The sequence below is a fragment of the Ochlerotatus camptorhynchus genome, unplaced genomic scaffold (genome assembly GCF_037179485.1).
Source record: "Ochlerotatus camptorhynchus isolate MF236.1 unplaced genomic scaffold, CSIRO-AGI_Acam_v1.1 ptg000274l, whole genome shotgun sequence".
In the NCBI taxonomy this organism is placed as follows: Eukaryota; Metazoa; Arthropoda; class Insecta; order Diptera; family Culicidae; genus Ochlerotatus; species Ochlerotatus camptorhynchus.
Window position 1 is genome coordinate 1,608,525 of NW_027040763.1, and position 22,388 is coordinate 1,630,912.

The window sequence follows — 22,388 nt, forward strand, 5'->3', positions numbered from 1 at the left end:
ATTAGTGGTTTGTTGTTGTTCAGTGTTCTGCGCTTTCCACCGGTTAATACAAAGCATATCAGTTTCATGTGACGTTATGCACTATCCTATATGTATATTAATTACTTGTATAATTAATATATTTACAGAGAATCAAAAGTCCGAAGGTTTATTATTTTTCATTGAAAACGTGTTTTTTTTTTAATATTTACAGAAAAGACAAAATACCTAAGAGTGTGGAAATCATTACGATTTTAATAAATCGGTTCTCTTGTCTGCCGCTTGCGGTAGCAAATTTCAGATTGATGCGAGAAAACTGTAGAGCGGAAAGTTATTGAGATAAAAGTTTGTCACTGATTTATGGAAAAATTATTGTCTGAATCGGTTATGTTTAATTTTTGCGTGGTTTAAATTTCAACAACCTCGTTCCGTTTTACATAATGTTGTAGTTTAGTTAACCTCTGATTCGGTTTGAAATCTGCTCGCTGTAAATTTGCCTCCAAAATTCTGCTATAAAAGTCCATTTCCAATCAATCTCCACGTCGTTCGGTACTCCATTCGAGAGAGTAAAACAAAACAAATTTATTCAAAACGAAACAAGCAACCTAAAAAATAATCAAATTCGTTTTTCAAACGAATGAAAACTGTTCTCAATTAACGGAAAACGGATGCAACTTACAGTCCCTATCTAGATGTTTGTGATGTAATTTTTGGATTTATATACAAAAGAAGATTAATTTTCGTCATTCTATTTTTGGAAAAATTATCCTATAACTGAACTTATCCGTCAGGAGCAAAGTGAAAATAACGTATATTTTACAAATTTCATGCCCATTCACTCTTTACACTCGTTACTCTTTCCAAATTGTGTAGTAGCGTATAGGAATAATCTATCAACTTTCCTCTATCAATTTAGTTAGTTGGCGACTTGCTGTTGGTTCGTACGAAAAATGAAAAAAAAAAATAACTAGAAAATGTATGTAAAATGGTGCAAAAAGTTGTTGCCCAAATGCAATGTTTTCTTCCACCTCCTTCGTTAAGTTGAAGCATATTGTTTCACAAATATCGTAAGCTGGTTCTTTTTTTTCTGTTTATTTGTTTGCTTGTTGCTTGCTCTTGTTGAGCATCTTTTTCATCAAAGTGTAATTATTGAAATATGGTTTCATAGTTTCTAATTTTCAGAGACGATTGCTCACTACATGATAAGTTTATGTATATAAATAAAGATTCTACTACTTTGTGTACGTTTTATGTAAGTTGCTTTTTAAACTACGTTTCTTTATTCTCTTTTTATTCAACAAGGATAGTCAGTTCAAAAGTAGCTGTATGCGCAGGTGCAGTAAGAGATAGTAATATCAAGATGCTTTTGCTTTCTTCTGTTTGCGAACAAGTTTGATTCTTTTCTCATAGAGTTTTCAGTTTTACCAATTAAAAACAAAACAGCGGTTATTTTTATTTCGCAGCTCTTAGTGTGTTGGTCGGCAGGTAGAAACACGGGGACGAAGATTTATTTTCACAAAACAATTTTGTATGGCCCAGGTAGCGGCGGCATGGGACGTCCTCCTCATTACGATTGATTTTGCGACCGTGACTCGAACATGGCTGCGACGTCCTTGATGGAAATTTGCGGAGAAAATCGATCTCGTCTGGAAAAGATTAAAAAAAAAATGCAGCAAATGTATAGATTGCATTAGCGAAGGTCAAGTCAAATGGTAGTAGATTATTTTTATAAGCAGATGCGATTCAATGTTTCAAGCTTCTAATTAATTACTACCCGTCATCGGAAATCGCAAATATTAATTAGGCTGTAAATAAGGTAGTTTTGATCCAATTTTAAATATGACATTGTTATGTTAGACCAGCATACGGTTTGTCACCTTATTCTAAAATAGAATGGTTTTATTTTTAGCATAACGTCCAAAAATCGATAAAGCAGTTCAGGCTATCACCGACGAAAACACACCCGCTGGGTAGCTGTTGTACTAAAAGCACCTTTATATGTACGACTGATTAAACCAACTCAAATTTCAGTTTCGTTCACTCAAATTCGCAAAAACGTAGGTTATGCACTAGACTGAGTAAAATTTTCCTCAACTTTCCAAGAAAAAGTTTTCGAATGTGAGGAAAATCGAGAGAAGTTTCACTCAGTCTATTAGTATACTCCTAGACTGAGTAAAATTTTTGTCGATATTCCCTCATTCGAGCAAATTTTTGAGGAAAAGCGAGGGCAATTATGCTACGTAGTAACCCACGTTTTTGCGATTTTGAGTGAAAAAACCACTCAATTTAGAGTTGATTTCATCGGCCGTTTATGTTGAACTTGTACGCGACGTTGCATGCAAGATCACATACTTGCGCAGTTGAGTAGAATACACGGATCATGTGATCAACTCAAAAATGAGTTGAATTCGACTCATTTTAGCAAAAAGTGGATTGGCTCAGATTGGCTCCTTGATTTTCTAGGAAAAAAACTTCTTGAATTTGAGAAAAATCGACGTAAATTTTACTCAGTCTATGATGAGCTAATAGACTGCACGGCCGATGAGATCGACTGAAAATTAAGTGGTTTTTCACACAAAATCGCAAAAACGTACATGGCAAATGAATCTCACACTTAATCTAGCTCGGTAAAATCTCCAGCAGCCGATTACCTCGGCATTTACTTTTGCTGATATCTCTGAAAAATATCTGTTTGTTAGCTGATATCTCAGCAAAATGTTATTTGTTAGCTGAGTCTCGGCAATTGTTTTACTGAATCTCAGCAAAATAAATTGCAGAACTACTCGGCTGTTGGAATCTCGGCGAAAAATTTTAAGAGTGTACCTCATATTTGAGTCCCGTTCACTCAAATTAGCAAAAACGTACACTGAAAACGAAACTAGCAGAGAGAGTGAGTCACTTTTACTCAGTTACGAATAACTGTTAATCATTCGTATGAAGAAAAATATCTAGAAGCGTATAGGTCTTTCAGAGTAGTCCATGCGAATGAGTAAATATGACTTCTAGACTAACATTTGAAAGGGGCGGAAGAGCCTAAATGTAAACAAACCATATTTTGCCACATATAGAGAGAACAGTTCACAAACTACTCGATAAACACGAAAAAGTAGAAGAAAATATCACTTCAAATCATCAAAAACGTTTCTTCTTACATGGCGTATTTCCAACTTTCAACTCTATGATACATCTGGTTGTTACGCCTTGCATCAGAACTGCGAATTATATTGTTTTAATATGCCAAACGTACTGATTCTGTAGTATCTAGTCACGCCCGATTAATTTGAAATGCATCCGTTTGATATTTCACGTGTAAACAACGAACAAAAAGAAGACCAAAAAAAAAATCTCCGGGCATATTTCCACTCTCACAAAATTTGCGAACGAAGAACCAAGGCGGCACAACAAGCAAAAAATCCCGAGGGTGTACTTCCACGGCGTATCACGAGTGTTGGCAGTTCAAAGGGTGGAAGATTCGGGCGGTAACAACATGCAAGAAATTATCAGGGTAAATGATGTTTTCTTCTCAATTTCACGACAAAAAAAAACTTTTTTTTTTAGTTTTTAGTGATGCATGATCATAGATTACACTATTAACTATATGTCAAGCTTATAAAATCATCCATAAAATGGAAAGTCGTGAAATAGAATTGATTCTTAGGCCATCCAAATTCGAAAGCGATTTTCTCGATATGGTAATTTTGGAATCACGCCCTTTTCAAATGTTAGTCTAGGCTTAGTCTCTGCGTTACTTCGTTTTCAGTGTAGGTCACTCATGGAAAGAGTAAATTTATACTCAAATATGATTAAATGTCACTCATATATGAGTGACCTATACACTTTTGAACGGGACTCAAATATGAGTGAAATTCAATCCTTTTAATTTGTCGAACCTCTTAACGGAATCCCTTTATGAAGAGCTTTGAGTGTGTTGGTTTATTTCCTTTAAATTCCGTTATAATTGCTTATCTTTTAACAGATATGCGTATTTCGTCTACTACTTGCAGACTTCATCAGTGCCAAGTACTCAACAGCACCAGTGGTTTTGCTTATTATTGACAAAGCTACATTTTTGCTGAGAAACATACGTTTCCATTTTCGGAGATAAATTAGTCAGTTGGCTAAAAATCTCCATAATAAATTAAAAAAAAAAAACGTCTCCTTTTTCAAAAGAAGAATGTTTGTTTTAAAATATCAGTTAATTTGAGGACCACCCTATTGAGTAACGAAATTTCTTGGAGTTCTGATAGATGCTGTACGTCATCAGGGTGCCGGAGTTTCGATACCGCCTTTTAGAAGTCCAGTCGTGCCTATTCCTGCCAGCACTCAGTCGTCCTGGCCCTGTGGCTAGATATGGATCAGGAGTCTTCCAGCTTGCTTCTACAGGTAAGCACAATCAATATATTGACAATTCACTGCCTGGTGCCGATCAAATTTTCAGCAATTCGGACTATGTTAGTCATTGTGATGATGCCTCTGTAACACCCAATCCTGGGAACCCGGAACGCACCGTAGAAAGCCTATTGGAAGTCCCCAATCCCTCCGCCTCAGTCCTGCCATCAGCAGCCTTCGTTCGCCATAGTCGTTCCGGACCTGCTGTCGGATGTGGAGAGGGGGTCTTTCAATCAGACTCGATGATGGTCAGTTATTGCCTGATGTATCTGTGATTTCCAGTAAATCTACTGGTGGAGGAGTCCTTGTAGCAATTGTAAAATGTAGGGTTGGAGGCAATGGCCATCGAGAACGATTAATGCGTCTTCGTTATCCCCAAATGGTCCATCTGCATCCCCACGATGTTCCAAGAATAATGCTGCTACCTCTACTGCTTCTGGACCACCACCGAGACGCATCGTGGATAGCACTGTGGAAGCCCCTGATTTCTCCGCCTCAGTCGCGCTTATTCCAGCCAGCGCTCTGCATAGTCGTCTCGGCCCTGAGTGTAGATGTAGATCGGGGGTCTTCCAACCAGCTATTACTGACAATTATATTGACGATTCAGCCTCTCCTTTGCCTGATACCGCTTTAACTTCTAGCTGTGCTTCCGGTTCTGCGACCTCCACACTAGCCACATCATGTCCATGCATCCGTCCTGCCAACTGCCAGCAGGTTTATGCCGCCACCTGCTCTTCCTCGGATCCGGGACACCCTAAAACAGGCACTGAGGAAGCTTCCGAACCTCCCGACCCAGTCGCGCTTGCTGCAGACATCCGCCATCATCATCGTCCCGGTCCTGTGGTCGGTGATGGTATCGGGGGCTTCCGGCCTGCAACCTCAGGCAAGTATGCTAGCGATTCCGAGCTTTTGGTACTTGATGTTCTTTTGATTTCTAGTTCCCGTGATTGCTTCTCGAATGGTCTCCGGATCTACTACCAAAACGTGCGTGGGCTGAGGACTAAAATCGACTCGTTTTTCCTGGCTGTTGCGGAGGCCGAATATGATTTGATTGTGCTGACGGAAACGTGGCTGGACGACCGAATTTACTCATCGGGTCACTCTATTCCGTCTTCAGAACTGACCGGTCTGCCCTAAAAAGTCAAAAATCGCGCAATGGCGGAGTCCTGATTGCAGTATCTATGAGACTAGCCAGCTACGTAAGTAAGTCACCCATTTCCAGTCAACTGGAACAGCTGTAGATGGTCGTAGAACTTCCACAAAGCAAGCTTAGTGTAGGCGCAATCTACCTGCCTCCCGACCGCAAAAACGGCTACACGATCATCCGTGAGCATGTGGAATCGTTAGGCTCAATTTCGTCACAATTAAGTCCCTGCTCTCCCGCTTTCGTATTTGGTGAATACAATCAAGCTGGTCTGCAGTGGCGCTTTACAGACAGTGGCACACCATTAATTGATCCACTGCTTTCGCATATGCCGGTTGCTTGCTGTGCTCTTTTGGACGGTTTTTACTTTTACGGGTTCACACAAGTGAATACTTTTCCGAACCGAAATAGACGTTTGCTAGATCTTGTCCTGGCAAATGATTCCGCACTACCGGGCACTTCTGTTTCCTTGCCGGTCGAGCCACTGATTGATCTAGATGCCGATCATCCCGCTCTCGTCGTGTCATTTAGTTTACCTACGCCGATTCTTTTTACGCCTTCATCTGAGACCTACTCTTTGGACTTTCGCCGGGCCGATTACGTTGCATTGAACAATGCGCTTGCGGAAATTGATTGGCAATTTATCGAAACAGCCGCTAGCGTGAAAGATGCAGCTCAACGACCTCCGCTAAAGCCTGCATGGTCTAACCCACGCCTACGCGTGCTAAAACGTCAACACTCTGCCGCCCCCCGAAAGTATTGTAACTCTCGCTCGCCGTACTACAAACGACTGTTCAATTTTGCGAGTCGTAGTTATCCAAATAACAATCGTTTTCTCTATAATCGACACGTGAGACGCACGGGAGCGAACCTTCGTACGAATCCGAAAAGTTTTTGGTCGTTTGTCAACTCCAAACGGAAGGAATCCGGGTTGCCTTGTTCCATGTTTCTCGGGAATGAATCGGCTAATAGCGAAAGAGAAAAATGCGACTTGTTTGCTGGTCATTTCAAGCAAGTGTTCCACGATTTCTCCGCTTCGCCAACACAAGTGCTGGACGCTACTGTTGGGATGCCACGTGATGTGTTTAGTTTCGTTAGCCAATCTCTGCCTTCCACTTCCGAGGCTATTCAATCTCTCGGCACAGCAATGTGAGTTCCCCTGCCACTGGAAACTTTCTTATCTGTTCCCAGTGTACAAAAAAGGAGATAAACGGAATGTCATAAATTATCGTGGAATCACCTCGATAACTGTTCGAGATTATCATAAATGGTGCTCTGTTCGCACGATGTAAAAATTATATCGATACAGAACAACACGGTTTCTACCCGAAGCGCTCCGTGTCCACGAACCTGGTGCAGTTCACTTCTTACTGTCTGCGATGCATGGATTCAGGATGGCAAGTCGATACTGCGTATATGGATCTAAAAGCTGCATTTGACACGGTGGACCATAATATCATGCTGGCCAAGCTGGAGATACTTGGCATCTCGTCAACTGCTGTGGATTGGTTCAGATCTAACTTGGTGAATCGCTATGTACATGTCAAGATTGGCGCGTCAGAATCGGATGTTTTCTCAAACAACTCGGGAGTTCCGCAAGGCAGTAACCTTGGACCGCTACTATTTTCGATCTTTTTAAACGACGTCGCCTTGCTGATACCATCAGGATGCCGTACGATACGAAAATCTACAAAATTATTAAAAGCCTCTCGGACTGCTGTGATCTCCAGAATATGTTAGGTATTTTTGCTGACTGGTGCTCAAGAAATTTTAAGAGTCTAAACATAGAAAAATGTAACATTATTTCCTATCACCGAAAAATCGAACCAATCATGTTTGCCTATGTTCTCTACGGACGCTGTCTTGCTCGTGTTGAGCACATAAAGGATCTCGGCGTTACCTTGGACTGCAGACTCACTTTCAGAATCCACTACAATGACATCATCTCCAGAGCTAATCGACAATTGGGCTTTATTTTCAAAATTGCCGACGAGTTTCGTGACCCGCTATGCCTCAGGTCACTTTACTGCTCGCTTGTGCGATCCTTATTGGAGTCAAGTTCAGTTGTTTGGTGCCCTTTCCATGCTAGCTGGATCACTAGAATTGAATCCGGTCAACGCAAGTTTGTGAGATATACTCTTCGTTTCCTCAACTGGCGTGACCCAACGAACTTGCCACTGCCACCGTACGAGGAGCGTTGCCGTCTCCTGGGGAATCGAGCCATTAGTGGTGAGACGGACGGTCGCTCAAGCTATGTTCGTTGGAAAGCTACTTACGGGTGACATTGACTGTCCAACACTGCTGTCACAGCTAAATATGTATGCCTCTGAGAGATCTCTTCGTCAACGCGACTTTCTGTTTTTGGAACCACGGAGCCGGAATTATACACAACACTTGGCCTTTTCCGTACCGTTGACCGTAACTATTTAGTTTAAGTTTTATTCATTTAGATAATAATTGTCAGTTGAATTCTTCAATAAACAACTATAGACAAAAACAAAGAATGTTATGAAAGTTCCCAGATCACTGGAGTTCTAGGGGCTTTGGTCTCAAAAAGATTCTATATCTCTAAGTTCTTACAGTTCCTACTGTTCTGGGAGTTCTACACTGCCGTTATAAGCATAAGAGTCCCACGGTGCATAAGGATTGCAGAGAACATGGGACAGTTATGCGTATAACGGCAGTACAGATCTTGCAGGTGGAGAGTATCAACATTTATTGGATTTTACAAAATTTCTAAAGCTCGCCCTAGCTAAAAAAAAAACTGGACTTCTGAGAGTTGCTGAACATTTTCAAAGTTATTAAAGTAACGGAATTTTTTGACGTTCTCAGGGGAGATTACTGAAGTTTCAAGTTCCTGGAGTTCTGAGATTTCTTGCGGTTCTTAATGGTCTGGGAGCTAAAGATCCAGAAGTTATCTGGTAGGTTTAGAAGCTCCAAATGTACCGAACTTTCCCAAAGTTCTTTGAGTTTCGAGAGTTCTCATAGTTTTGGCAGTTATTTAAGTTCCAAAAATGTTAGAAGTGCTAGAGATCCAACTACTACTGTTCCAAGAGGTTTTAAAGCTTTCGTGTTCTTGGAATTATCGGGATTTTACAGCCTATAAACACATAACTGTCCCATATCAGCTTAATGTTCTATTCATATGAGCCACTAATGCATTTATGGGCAGATTAAGAAACATATACTGCCCATAATCGCATATCAGTCCCATATGGATAGGAAATCAAGCAAAGATGGGACTGATATGCGATTATGGGTAGTATAATCACTCGGAACTCTATGAAAACCCGATGGTCCTAGAATTCCCAGACCTGCAAGGAATAACTTTAAAAAAATCTAACCTGCAGGAACTCTTAGAATTGAAATGTGCCAAAATTTAGAAAAACTATCTGGACACCGGAAATATTACTAACTCTGGAAATTTTCAGAATTCTTCGATCACCAGATTTAGCTTTAGGAGCTTCAATAACTCTCGAATCAGCAAGAATACTTCCAAAACTAAAGAATCTTTCTAATGCAGACGGGCTACATGTAGCGGAAATATGCAGTACTTCAGAAAATAGCACTCGAAACAATAGTAACTTTTGGGGACCTTTGGTTATGTTTCGAAATTCTCAAAAGCCGGAGTTCATGAAACTAGAATTGTAAATGATGGTGGCTATCAATAGATATTCTATATTCAAATTATTTTAACATTCATTCACATTCTAGAAGTTCTGGGGCTTAACAAAAAATTAAGAGAATTCCGAGAATCTCACTCCCATACCATTTCTGAAAGCTGTCGCGAGCATTTGCCTTCCACTAATTTCTCTTGAGTTCTGTCAATAAAGAAAGCAAAAATCGAGCACTTAAAAGTTTCTAAATCAGCATTCGAAAAAAAATATTGGAACCAAATTCAGTGCAGCCGTTATTTTTACTAAATGTGCATAAATCAAGCAATGTACCAATACAAAAGCGTGTATGTGTGTGATTGGCGTAGCTTAGATCAAAAATAAGTTGTGAAGTCTTATTAAATGTGCTCATATCTTAAGTAGGTACCTGTTTGGTGCTATTACTACTACTATCACAAAAGGGTTTCAGGGAGTGCTACCATCAAACTACTCTACCAAAGGGTTACAAACATGTACGGAGAAAAACAATACTCACTGTGCTCCGCTGGAACCATTCCGCGCAAAACTTTTGGCCGTTACGCCGTTGAAGCTGTCCCGTTCCCGTAGCCCAATCACTGTGGCACCGGACGCCGTTGTCGTCGTCGTCGTGGTCACAGGATAATCCGTCACACTGCTGGTGCTTCCCCGCTTGTCAAACTTCTGTCGAGTTTTCAACTCAAATTTACTATCACAAACCTGCGATATGCTGGCATCCGGTGGAATGTTGCTACCGCCTCCAGTAGTATTACTGGCGGCCGTCGTCATTCGGGGCGGGGAGCAAGAAGCGATACAATCGTTCTGGTTCTTTTCGTCACTTATCCGACGCGTTCGACCACCCACGACCATCAGAGGAGTGGCTACAGTGTTTAGGGAAACCGCCGATGAAAGGTTGTGGGCCAGGTTGTACGGTTGGTCGGACAGTTCGATGCGGGATTTCGAGCGGAAGCGTAGGGAGTCGTACTTTTTGCCTGGATCGATCGTGTCCGAATCTTTGAAGTCTCGCAGTTCCGATTTAGATTTTGATTTTAGCTTACTGTAATCGCTCCGTTCACCTTTGAACGATTCCGAGCGATACTTTTCGCTCAGCTGGTGGCGACGTTCTTCTTTGATTTTCTCGATCCGACTGCGGTCCAGCTTGCAGCTTCCGAGCATTTTTAGGCTGGAAATGCTCGTTATACTGTTACGGTCCTCCTCCTGTTGTTGCTGCTGCTGTTGTTGTTGTAGTAGCTGGTTATCTTTCCGGTTCAGTCGGTTATCGTAGTTGTACTGGACGAGAGAGATTCGGTTCTCGGTGGTAGGTGTGATCCGCACGTTGTACGCTCGGGCTTCTTTGGTGTCTTCGATCTTGGTCGAAAGATCCAGCTTGAGATCCGACGGTGGGGAAGTTTTTTGCTGTTGGTTGTGGTGATGGTGGTGGTGGTGATGGTGAAGATGCTGCTGTCGGCAGCAATCGTGGGACGTGTTGGTTGCATCCTCAAAATTCTCGATGCCTTTCCCGACCAGCGAGGGTAGTTTCTTCGGAGGATTTAGGCTCTTTGGTCTGGTGAAATCCAACGACTTGCGTCGGTTCGGGTTGTTCTCGTTGAGGATGTTGTCGATTTCGGGGATCTGCTGGATGCTCTTGTTGAAGCTTTCCAGTTTGCGAGCGCTGCCAAACTCCCGGACGAATGCATTCTCGTCCAGACTGCGAGTGATGTTGGTGAGATTTTGATAATCTTTTGCGGATTTGTTGCGGATCGTTACGACGGGACCAGCACTTCCTCGATTGTTATTCAGTTTGGACTGGTGATGGAAGTCGAATGGCGGGTTTACATCGACAGGACTAGTTTCGAACTTGGTGGCTAGCTGTTTGACGCTGATATTGTTAGTAGTAGGTTTGAGCTCGATCTTAGGGGGAATTTCGATCCGATATTCCATTTCGTTGTCCAGATCGCTACGGTCGGCACAAAGAGACGAGAATTCATCGTCCGTAGTCTGAAGTGACTTGAGCGTCGAAGTTGCCGTTCCAATTGGACCGGGAATCATGTTTTCATACACCGGAGCAAACGGTTTCTTGCGGAGCTCTACATTTTCATACAAAGATACATCCGTATTGTCAAACTCCAAACTATCATCGTTGACATCGGACATCGGAACGTCATCGCTTTCTTCTTCACTCTTGCTGGTCATAGCGAAATCCGGCTTCTCTTTGATCTCCGAATGTGAAGAATCCGTTCCTATCCTCGAGTCTCGTTTGTTGTTGTTAATTCCGTCGGTGTTCTCATCCTCGTCCTCTTCGTCATCTTCATCCTCTTTGATTTTCAGCTTGACTTTTGATTTTTGGCCTAACGAGTCTAATTCAGGTACTTTCGCTTCGTCTTCGCTGATCGAGAGATCCACCAATTTGGAGGATGCCAGCTCTTCGTCGGCCAGATCATTATGGGTTCTTTCTCCTTCCCCACCCAGCAATTCATTCACCTGCAATACGGCATTCTTGTAGAATTTAACCTGTTCGTAGACCATCGTTTCGTCAAAATTAGTCTCCAACAGCCTCTTGGTGTCCTTCGCTGTCTGCGACTCAATTGGAGTCACCAAAACGTTTTCGTAAATACTCCTCCTCTCCCGAAGATACTCTTCCTCCTCTAGCAAATCCGCTTCCGACGGTTTCTGGTGTTCGTCCTCTTGTTCCATCTTTTTCGGAGAGATCGGAGTAATCGAGCCGCCAGAATTCACTGGCGACGATCGGAAGATACTTTCTTCCTGCTCTTTCCGGACCGGAGATCTTACGTTATACGTAATGTTGATGGTCGCCTTGATTGGCGTTCCCGGTTTGTTAGCCGGAGCTACTTTTTGTGCGAACGTTGCTAGCTCACCGGGGGACAGTTCCGGATTAAGATTGTGATAGCAAAACTCGCTCGGTGTCATCGATTGACTGGTGGTAGTCGTGTTAGTCGTATTATCCGACGCAAAATTTGAGGGAGTATTCGGGGAGGAGTTTTTCTTCGTGGTCAACTGTTTTCCGGAAGCGACTTTCACACCAACTTCACTCAAATCCAGCGACAATTCACGCTTCAATGCCTTTATATCTCTCAGCTCCGTTTCTTCTTTGGTTTTCTCTAATGGCTGTTGCTGCTGCTGTTGTTGCTGATGCTGACCGATCGCGGCCACTACGTCCATATCGTACACCGGAGTGTTCATATTGCTGCTATTATCCGAACTCGTCGTCGAGCCCACCAGCAACGAATAGCAAGGACTCTGAACCGGTGACTGCGGAGTCATCACACTCAACTTACTTTTCTGGGTGTCACTCTTCCTTATCACATTCTCGGAACAGCTTCTCGGGACGACCTGCAGCTCATCGTCTCTTCCCTCGTCGTTACCAGCTTCCGTTGCCCCACTGCTCGCCTGGTAGTAGCTATAACGACCAGGATACTTTGGCGGCTTTGAAGATGCCTGGCTGGACAGAATGAAACTGTGATGGGAGATAGGGGAAGATATGAACAAGAGATAAAAGAACGAACGGAGCTTGTTGGGTTGTGGCCAATTGAAGAAGCAGCACGACGTGATCACTTCTTCAACTGCTCACTTGCCAATTGGAGGATGAATTTAGACAGACGAAAATGGAACAAAGGCGGGCGGGAAGCCTCATGCATGACGATGGGAAAGGCTGATCTAATTTTTTGAGGAAAGAAATTTGTGAATCATAAGATTTTTTCCACCGAAAAGGAAACTCTAAGCTCTAACTCTAATGAGCAATCGATTTCTCAATCAAGTACCTCTCATACAGCGATGATCCGTTCTTCTGCAGATGGGTATGCTGTTGATCGTCTACACTCATTTCCTGCTCTTTAAGAGCATGGTTGCATTCCTTATTTTTGGCACTCATTCCCGGGTAGCTGAACCGGGTCTCCTTGATGGGAGAATCGTACTTCACGTAACTATACTGCGGCCCCGGATAGGAATTCCTAATTCCAATCAGTTCATTCTCGTCATCGGAGTCCTCCTGCAGTGGAGGTTTGTGAACCTGAGCACTGGTGAAGATGGTGTTGCTGTTCAGCGAAGATCCTCCACCGGACACATTGTGTTCCGGCGTGTTGCAATCGATAAACTGGATATCGTTTAGTTGATCTTCCAGCTTGTAGCGCTTGCAGAGACTTTCGTCAGGATTCAGAGAACCTGTAGCGGCGGACGCTACCATCCATTGTGGTTTGTGGGCATCCGAAGGACTCTGAATATTCAACCGCGGCTGCTTTTTGGGACTAGGATTTACACTGTTGCCTCCACTGGTGTACTCTTCTGGGCGGGCCCGCAGTGTACGCCGAATGGACTATGGAAATAAGTAAAAAATAATACAAATATATCGTACCCAACGTATCGACCGAAAAACTCACCTCCTTCGCCACCTTGGGACTACTGACCAAGCTTTCGCTCTCGGAGAAAATCCTCATCTCCGGTTCCTCTCGATCAAAGTTCAACCCCAGCTCGGATAGCTCCCGGCTCGGACAGGTCACCACACCACCTCGAAGGGGTGACTGCAGCAAATCAAAGTACGAATCATGCGACACCGATCGACTGTGCCCGGTCGTCCGCAGGCTATCAACCGAGTTGGACCGAGCACACGAATCTATGGTTAGCGACTTTCCATCAAACAGATCCACACCCGCTAAAAAAGGATCAAACACAATTCCATTCCGGATAATCACATTGCAAAAATTCAATCAACTTACTCTTTGCCACCTTGTCTTGTACTAGAGCGCTGCTACTCTCCTTAATGGTACCATTCTGGTCAGGCTTTGCAGGTCGCTCCTCATTCAGTGGCCGCCCATTGGTGATAATCACCGGGGGTTCCTTGGCAGTCGGTGTACTGGGATTGCTGTACTCTTTGATGTCCTGATTGCTGTTCGACTGCCGAGGCTGCCGCGTAAAGATGGACTTCCACGATGAGTGCGATTTTCGCTTATTCCAGCTTCTAGGTGATAACGAAAATTTAGATTAGTCATCTCGCAAGTAGCCCAAACGAACTGAATCTTACCTTGGTACCGGCAGCACCGTGTGGTACTTATCCGGCAAACTAGACGGTCCACCACCCACCTCGATATATGAACCGATATGCGCCGACTGATTGGTAATGTTGATCGGAATAGTCTTCTCGGAATTCTCCATACAATTCCGACGGATACGTGCTTCTTCCAAGGTCAACAATTTGGCACCTCCCACGCTTAGACTTTTCGGCCGCTCAATTGACAGTGACAGATCCTGATCCAAACCGCCCGAAATCTGTATGCTGTTGGAATCACTTAGCGACGTCGGTTGCGATTCAATGTAATGGCTGCCGAAATCATCTCCGCTGTCGTCGAAGATCTGCTCGCAGTTGCTAATCAGATATTCGGTCACCACGGCCTGTACTCCTACGCCTCGAAGCGCTGCGACACCTCCTGATTCAAGAGCCGGTGAACGCAATAGATTCGGTGCCCATACGATGGCAATGTTCCGTTCAGTCATGCCGGTGCTGGATGAATGACGGGAAATTTTCAACAGATGCGTTGCTAGGTACTTCAACGTTCGGTAATGCGGCGGTGGCAGTTTCTGAACCGTCTGTCGAATTAAGCGAAGTTTGAGATCGGTCGGTGCGTCCAGACGAGTCTGAATGGCTTCCACAAAGTGATCGTACAACTGGTACGTACAAAGCGGATTTGGCAGTTCACGGAAGTACATCTTCAATAAGGAACTCACGGCATGGATGTCCTGTTTGATCTCCGGATGTGTCAGGTCCGGGATCCGCTCTTCGTCGAAGGCACGTCTTAGCTTCTGTATGTTGGAGGTAATACCCGACAATCGGTAAATGCCATCCACAATTCCGTACTCTTCGATGAACTCAGCACAACATTTCAGAACCATTGGAATGTCTTGTCCACTGTTGAGCAGGTGCTCGCCTAGGTCACAGGAAAACACTCGTTCTTTGTAGATTCCACTCTGTTTCAGTCGTCGACGGGAAGGCCGCGATAGGATAAAGCTCCGGAAGAAAGCTATCAGTTTACCGTGTTTCCGGAGAACCGGTTTGGTTGGCGACACAGCCAAGGAACCTACCAGCGGAGCCGGGAAAGGCATATGCCGTGGAACTTTATCTCCGATCGTAGCCACACAGCTCTGCGGGAAGAATCCCACCTCGTACTGGTTCTTCTGCAAGTGACTTTTTTTACCTCGCCACCAGATCGATTCCGCCGGACTCGGCATATCGATTACCGAAATCATATCCCCAACCTCAATGGAAATCTCGTCGCAAGCCTGTGCTACATATCTCCGAACACCGTAAGCAGCTCCGACGGCCGGCGTGTTGATACTTTTCATCGTTTCCTCATCGGCTACTGGCAGTCGTCTACCTTTGTTATCGATCTGTAACCACGTCAATACCGGTCCACAGGTCATTGCATCCGAGGCGATCACCGAAAGCCTGTTGAAGTAAACTGCGACTAGTGTCTCCAGATCGTCATCACCTTTATCCGAAATGTCCATCTCCTTCAGATCCTCCAACTCACTGACCCGTCGATCGTACACGCACCGGTGCAGCAACTCATCCAGAAAGTGCATATTTTCGAAGGATCGCTTTATCAGGAACGAATCCGACCGGCCAGCCGTAATGCGAAGAATGAACCAATTACTTCTACCGCCCACCGTGATACCGTTAGCGTTACTGGTTTGCGAACTACTCAGATCAGTACTGGCTAGCAGGGACGACTGGCCGCTTTGTCCTTGCAGTTGGGAGTCGGTCTTTTCGTCCGTTACCAGCCGGATGGACAGCTTGCCCAGTTGGACCCGCTCGTAGTGGAAGTGGGCGCATTCTTCTAGCTTGGGAAAACGACAGGACTGCAATGAAAGTTGGTGGGAGAAGGGGGAAAGAAGCGTATTTGAGTAAGGTTTGTGGCAGTTGAATTACATTTATCGATAGGTACGGGAAGGTGATGATACTTTATTTAAGCCAAAAGGAAACCAAGAATACACTGAAATTCCCATATTTCACCCCCCTGTATTTTACTAATTTCCCGATTGTGCGATATACATTTCAATCAAGCGTAGAATTGCGATTGAGCAGAATTAATCACTAGGATAAATGGGTCATTATGACTCTCCCCATTTGGCATAAAGCCGTTTAGCATAATGCCATTTGGTTAGGCATAATGGTCATTATTTGGCATAAATGTGGAACAACTTGACTTATACCAATAAATAGATATTTTGGGCTGTACTTCAACGGAATATCAAAGACCAGCTCATGATCAAAAGAATCATTAAATGCACGCAGAGAAGTAGATTATACATTCAACACAAATATTTTGTTGACTCACACATTTTACGACTAACATTATTTTATTATTGATTCAAATATATTTTACGATTATTTCAACAATAAATAAAGATGAATTAACAGAACGATTATAGCATGTTTTGTTTTGTTGATGTTGCAGCTAAGCTTAAGGCCCTCCAAAGTTGAATATTAAAGCCTCTGGGATTAGCCTGTAACACTTGATTGATAAGACTTCTAATGAAAGCACAAGGCCATCTGGTGTTGAACTATAAGGACTCCAGATATAAACTGCAAGCTCTTTTGAGTTCACTCGTAAGGTGATTCCTTGAAGCGTCCAACAATGGTCGTCATGATGGCTGATATGCCCTATCACTTCAAGTTTTCTAGCGCTCTTGAAATTTCGAGGTGATAATGAGATTAATCATAAATAAGGTTTCCGCAGCGATTCACCACAAGGCCTTCAAACTTATCCCATAAGACATCCAAAGTTGACATATTCTTTTTTTAAGTTATCCCAATTCAAATTTAGCCCATAAAGTCACAAATTAACCCTTACGGTCCTAGTAACAATTTGGGTTTTATTTGGATTCTCTCGACCAGGGTGCATTTCATTTATTTTGACTAAACAATTGGTTTATGAAATCATGGAAAAATAAGATATTATGATAATATTTTGTTTGTGCATGCATCAAGAAAAGATTGTGAAGTTGGTGTTTGAAACATAATACCTGCCAATTGTGCAACATGAGAGTCGCAAAAAGCGATTTTGACATTTATCTCACCCACTCTTCGCGAAGAGGCGATCAGAAAATCGCTCATTGTGATTCTTAAAAAATATGATCATAATATCTTATTGTTCCATAACTTCAAAAAATGGAAATCAGTTGACTTTATTTAGTTTTACCGTATATTTGGTGTTGTGAAATTGCCAGTCATCCATAGAATTTTCTGTTTGTTGTGCTAGTGGTGTTGCAAAAACCACCTTTCGATCGCTCGTCTAACATTCGACGCGCCACCTACATCTGGATTTAGTAATCTGATTATTGGGAATTTCACGCGTATAGGGCATTAATTCCGTTCAACGAAATGACCAGTACAAGTGCGTGCGACCGCTGTGCCAAAACAGTGAAACAGGACGAAGACCACATCAATTTGTAGTGGATGTGTGACGAATGTAGCAAATTTTTTTTTTTCCTTGGATTTGTTTCCCGTCGATCTTGTTTTCCGTGCTGAGCACCAATGCTACCGACGCCAGGAAGGCAGATCCCACACCTGGACCCTACCTATCGACCCATCAACTCATGAACCGGGGACCAACGGCTTTACTTCCCTTCCGAAGGCGAGATCAGAGATGTTATGCCTCAGAACATCCCGGCGGCGCCGACTGGGATTGAACCCAGACCTGCTGGGGTGAGAGGTAATCACGCTTACCACTACATCACCGCTCAATGTAGCAAGTTGATGAAGTACGCCCGATATAGAAACACTGTTTCATCCCTCGGCAACGTAACTTCGACGGTGATAGGCAGTCAGCTGACCGGCTTATCCGAGCTGTAAACCGAAATGGTCAAAAACAACAATCAGGTCGCTCAACTCACTCACATGGTTAATGCTGCTACCCCAAGTACATCTGCTAGACCGAATCAAGATCGCCCCTCAAAACGCCGTCGAGGTGATACGGAAACACCGACTAAACCGACTACTGGAACAAGAGTCATTGGAACTAGCGATACACTCGCTGTCAATGCTCCATCAAATCTGTTTTGAGTTTACCTTTCCCGGTTTCATCCCAGTGTTAAGAGGGATGTGGTTGAGAAACTTGTTCGTGATGGACTGCGAACGACTGAGCCAGTTAAAGTCGTCTCTTTAGTGAAAAAAGGCACCGACCCACTATCGATGAACTTCATCTCCTACAAGGTCGGCGTTCCAATGGAACTAAAAGAGAACGCTTTGAACCCTGAAACTTGGCCATAGGGGATTGTGTACAGAGAATTCGAGGATACTCAGGCGAAAAACAATGTATGCCTACCTCCTGATATCCCAGCACTCCCTGCTGTTCCAGAGACTATTCCGGGTGGCTCTCCAACGGGCACACCGTTTGGGACACCAGCACCTCTCGATATGCCAGCCCCTTTAGGTACACCCAGTATAACAGTCACCCCTTAATCCCCTCATCTGATGAATCAACAATGCCTCCGAGACGCACCGTAGAAAGCCTGAAGGAAGCCCCCGATCGCCCCAACACAGTCCCGCCTGCCGCCACCTTCGTTCAACATAGCCGTCTCGGCCCTGTAGTTGGTGGTGGAAAGGGGGTCTTCCACCATGCTTGCATAGGCAAGAACCTCTGCGATTTAAGTTTATCGTTGCGTGATGAGTTCTCCCATACTCAGGTTATTCTGAACCCGGTCCAAAGCGAATTTTCGGTGACGCCCTCTGAAAATCCATTGAGCCAAATTACTTCTCTACCAGGACGCACCGCAGAAAGCATTTTGGGAGTCCCCAGTTTCTCTAAATCAGTCGCGCCTGTTGCAGCCAGCGTTCATCCAAGTCGTCCTGGCCCTGAGTTTAGATGTGGATTGTGGGTCTCCCAGCTTGCTGTATTAGGCAAGTACACACTTAATAGCGAACTTTCACTGCTTGATGATGATCATAATTCCAGTGCCTTCAACTCACCTCAAACATCTGCCAGTCGGCAACATGGAGCCATCATAGTCAACTGCACTCCGGGACGCATTCTTGCCGTCTGCCCTGAGGAAGCCCCTATTCCACTCATCGCAGTCGAGCCCCTCCTACCAGCGACAGGAATCGTCCCGGCCCTGCGTTTGAGATGGGAGAAGGTGTCTTCCACATTCCTGTTATTGGCAAGTATGATCAACCGACGAATATATTATCGCCTGAAAGTATCTTGGTTTCCAGGGACCCTACTCGAACATCCTTCCTCCGTCAAGTGACATCTGCCAGCTCCCAAATGCAACTACACGCTGAACCTTCCATTGTTCCCGAACAGCGGAGGTCGGACATAACGATTTACTACCAGAACGTTGGCGGTATGAACGGCCTCGTGGAAGATTATCATCTGGCCGTCATGGATCACTGTTACGACATTTTAGTTTTGACCGAAACATGGCTCAATTATCGAACCATTTCAAACTATGTCTTTGCTGGCTACGAAATATTTCGCTGCGGTCGAAACACGAATAATAGTAGGAAAACTACTGGAGGAGGCGTCCTTATCGCAGTTAATTCCAAGCTGAAAGCAGAAGTTATCGAGGACGATTCCTGGAACATGGTTGAACAAGTGTGGGTGGCTATTCAACTTGGTGATCGTCAATTGCTTCTCTGTGCAGTGTACATCCCTCCAGATCGAACCCGTGAATTGGAGCTTATTGACGCACATTGTCGATCCGTCTTGGTCGCTTCAGACAAAGCAGGCCCTTCCGACGAAGTTATTGTTCTTGGCGATTTTAGCTTACCGGTCATGGCATGGACTCCAACCCTTAGTGGTTTCTTTTGTCCTGATCACGAGCGCCATCTTTCCACGTAGGAACCATCCAGCTCCTGGACAGTTATAGTACCGCAATTCTGTCACAAATCAATGGCCTGTTGAATGAAAACAACCGCACCCTGGATCTCTGCTTTGTGAGTGCTCGTGATACAGCTCCTTTCCTCTCCACGGCAACCGAACCTTTAGTCAAGGAAGTGCATCATCACCCTGCTTTAGTTATCGTGATCGAAAATAATATTGTCCATGATTTCACCAGCTGACCATCGCAGTATTGTCCATGTGTTGTCTAACCTAGATTGGGGGCATATTCTAGATCCTGTAGAGGTCAACATTGCTGCACAAACCTTTTCTCACGTCTTGGCATATATCATTGACAGACACGTATCCAAAAAGATCATCCACATCGACTCTCGCGTCCCGATCTTCGCTCGTTGAAAAGAACTAAGAAAGCTGCTCTCAGAAGATTTACTAAACTCCGCACACTGCCGCTGAAATGCTACTATGTCAGACTCAACCACAAGTTTATCGGTTAAGTCGTCTCTGTTTTCAACGCTATCAAATCACACCCGAAATCCTTCTGGAACTTCGTAAATGAGCAGCGCAGGGAAGTCTGCTTACCCTCTTCCATAATTTTTAATGGTGAAACTGCTAGCAATCAACAAGACATTTGCAACCTGTTCTCAGCCAAATTTGCTAGTGTGTTTGAAGACGAGCAACTCTCCGCTAATCTCATTACTTCCGCAGCCAGTAATGTTCCTTTGGTCAACCAAACGCTCAGCATGGTCGAAGCCACTACAGATACGATGTCTAGAGCAGCATCTAAACTTAAGACTTCAGCTAAGGCTGGACCCGATGGTGTTCCGTCGATGATTCTTAAAAAGAACATCACTTGTCTTTTAGATCCACTGCACCGCATATTCCAGCTCTCTCTTTCCAGCGGCATCTTTCCGTCTTGCTGGAAGACTGCGGATATGCTTCCTGTTCATAAAAAGGGAAGCAAACGCGACGTAAACAACTACCGGGGAATCACGTCGCTGAGTGCTGTATCAAAACTGTTTTGAATTGGTTGTCATAGAGTCCCTAAATGCGCATTGCAATCAATATCTAAGTATAGATCAACACAGATTCATAACTGGGCGTTCCACAACTACGAACCTGCTGTGCCTAACGTCTTACATCACAGACAGTTTGATTGATCGGACCCAAACGGACGTTATCTAAACAGATCTTACGGAAGCCTTCGATAAGCTGAACCACAAAATTGCGATCGCTAAGCTCGATAGGCTAGGGATCGGTGGAAATCTTTGAGATGGTTTCGTTCATACCTCACGGAGCGCCAATTGACAGTAATTTTGGGTACTTGTCGCTCAGCAAGCTTCTGCGCAAAGTCCGGTATACCTCAGGGTAGCCATCTGGGACTATTGGTATTTCTCCTTTACTTCGACGACGTTCACCATGTTATCACAGGGTTACGATTATCGTTTGCAGACGATCTGAAAGTTTTTCTGTGCATCCGCTCACTCGCCGACTACCGTTCTCTCCAAAATCAGATTGACATCTTTGCTGACTGGTGTAGTCTAAACCGACTGGTGGTCAACCCAGCTAAGTGTACAGTTATTACTTTCCCACGCAAGAAACAACCGATTACGTTCAACTACAAAATACTAGGCACGACTATCGAATGGGTGCATTGCGTGAAAGACTTAGGCGTTTTTCTAGACTCAAAGCTGACATACTCACACCATATATCGTATGTCGTCGACAAAGGGTCCAGAACTCTTGGCTTTGGCTTCAAGATTACTAAGAACTTCACAGACATTTACTGCTTGAAATCGCTCTATTGCTCTCTCGTACGATCTACGTTGGAATACTGCTCTGCAATCTGGATCCCGAACTACAATAATGGGGCGAGCGAATTAAATTTGTGCAACGACGTTTTTTCGCTTCTCGCTCCGTAAGCTGCCTTGGAGATATCTACTTCGTCTTCCAAGCTACAAGAATCACTGCCAATTGATCAATGTCGAGCCCTTACGTATCCGAAGAGATGTTTTCAGAGCCTTAATCGTCGCCTATACTCTGCAAGGAAGAATCGACTGCGAAGCAATTCTGCAACAAGTGAACATTAATGTTCAACCTCGACCACTAATTATAGCTTAGGGAGCGCTATTTATGGCTTGCAGCGAGTGTTCAACCGAGTAGCGTCGATGTTCTATTTCCACTTGACACGGAATATGCTTCGCCGAAGGTTATCTGCCTTTTTTGCTGACCGAAGGCGCTTGACGCCCAACAGCTAAGTGTAAAATTTAAGACTTATACATTTTTAGTAACTTGATAATGCTTTCCTAGTTATTTTAGTTTCTAACTGTAGTATATGCAGTCTGTATAATCTGTACTTTTTTTACAACACATCATTGGGACTATTTCTAGTCTGTTGAT

The 22,388-nt window shown here is 44.0% G+C and overlaps 1 protein-coding gene across 3 annotated transcripts in view; it reads right to left on the bottom strand.

The window, feature by feature from the left end:
* Nucleotides 1-1,359: 1,359 nt before the first annotated feature.
* CdGAPr (GTPase-activating protein CdGAPr) overlaps nucleotides 1,360-22,388 on the bottom strand; it is a 186,613-nt gene continuing 165,584 nt past the window's right edge. For 2 of the 3 annotated variants that reach the window (XM_065227457.1, XM_065227458.1), the window contains exons 3-8: nucleotides 14,177-16,008; nucleotides 13,872-14,113; nucleotides 13,536-13,807; nucleotides 12,921-13,471; nucleotides 9,662-12,616; nucleotides 1,360-1,625 (exon numbers count right to left, since the gene is read on the bottom strand). In XM_065227457.1, coding sequence (XP_065083529.1) covers nucleotides 1,547-1,625; nucleotides 9,662-12,616; nucleotides 12,921-13,471; nucleotides 13,536-13,807; nucleotides 13,872-14,113; nucleotides 14,177-16,008 — 5,931 coding nt within the window. In that variant the 3' untranslated portion in view covers nucleotides 1,360-1,546. The remainder of the gene's footprint in view (nucleotides 1,626-9,661; nucleotides 12,617-12,920; nucleotides 13,472-13,535; nucleotides 13,808-13,871; nucleotides 14,114-14,176; nucleotides 16,009-22,388) is intronic. The other variant, XM_065227459.1, reaches the window with a different exon arrangement.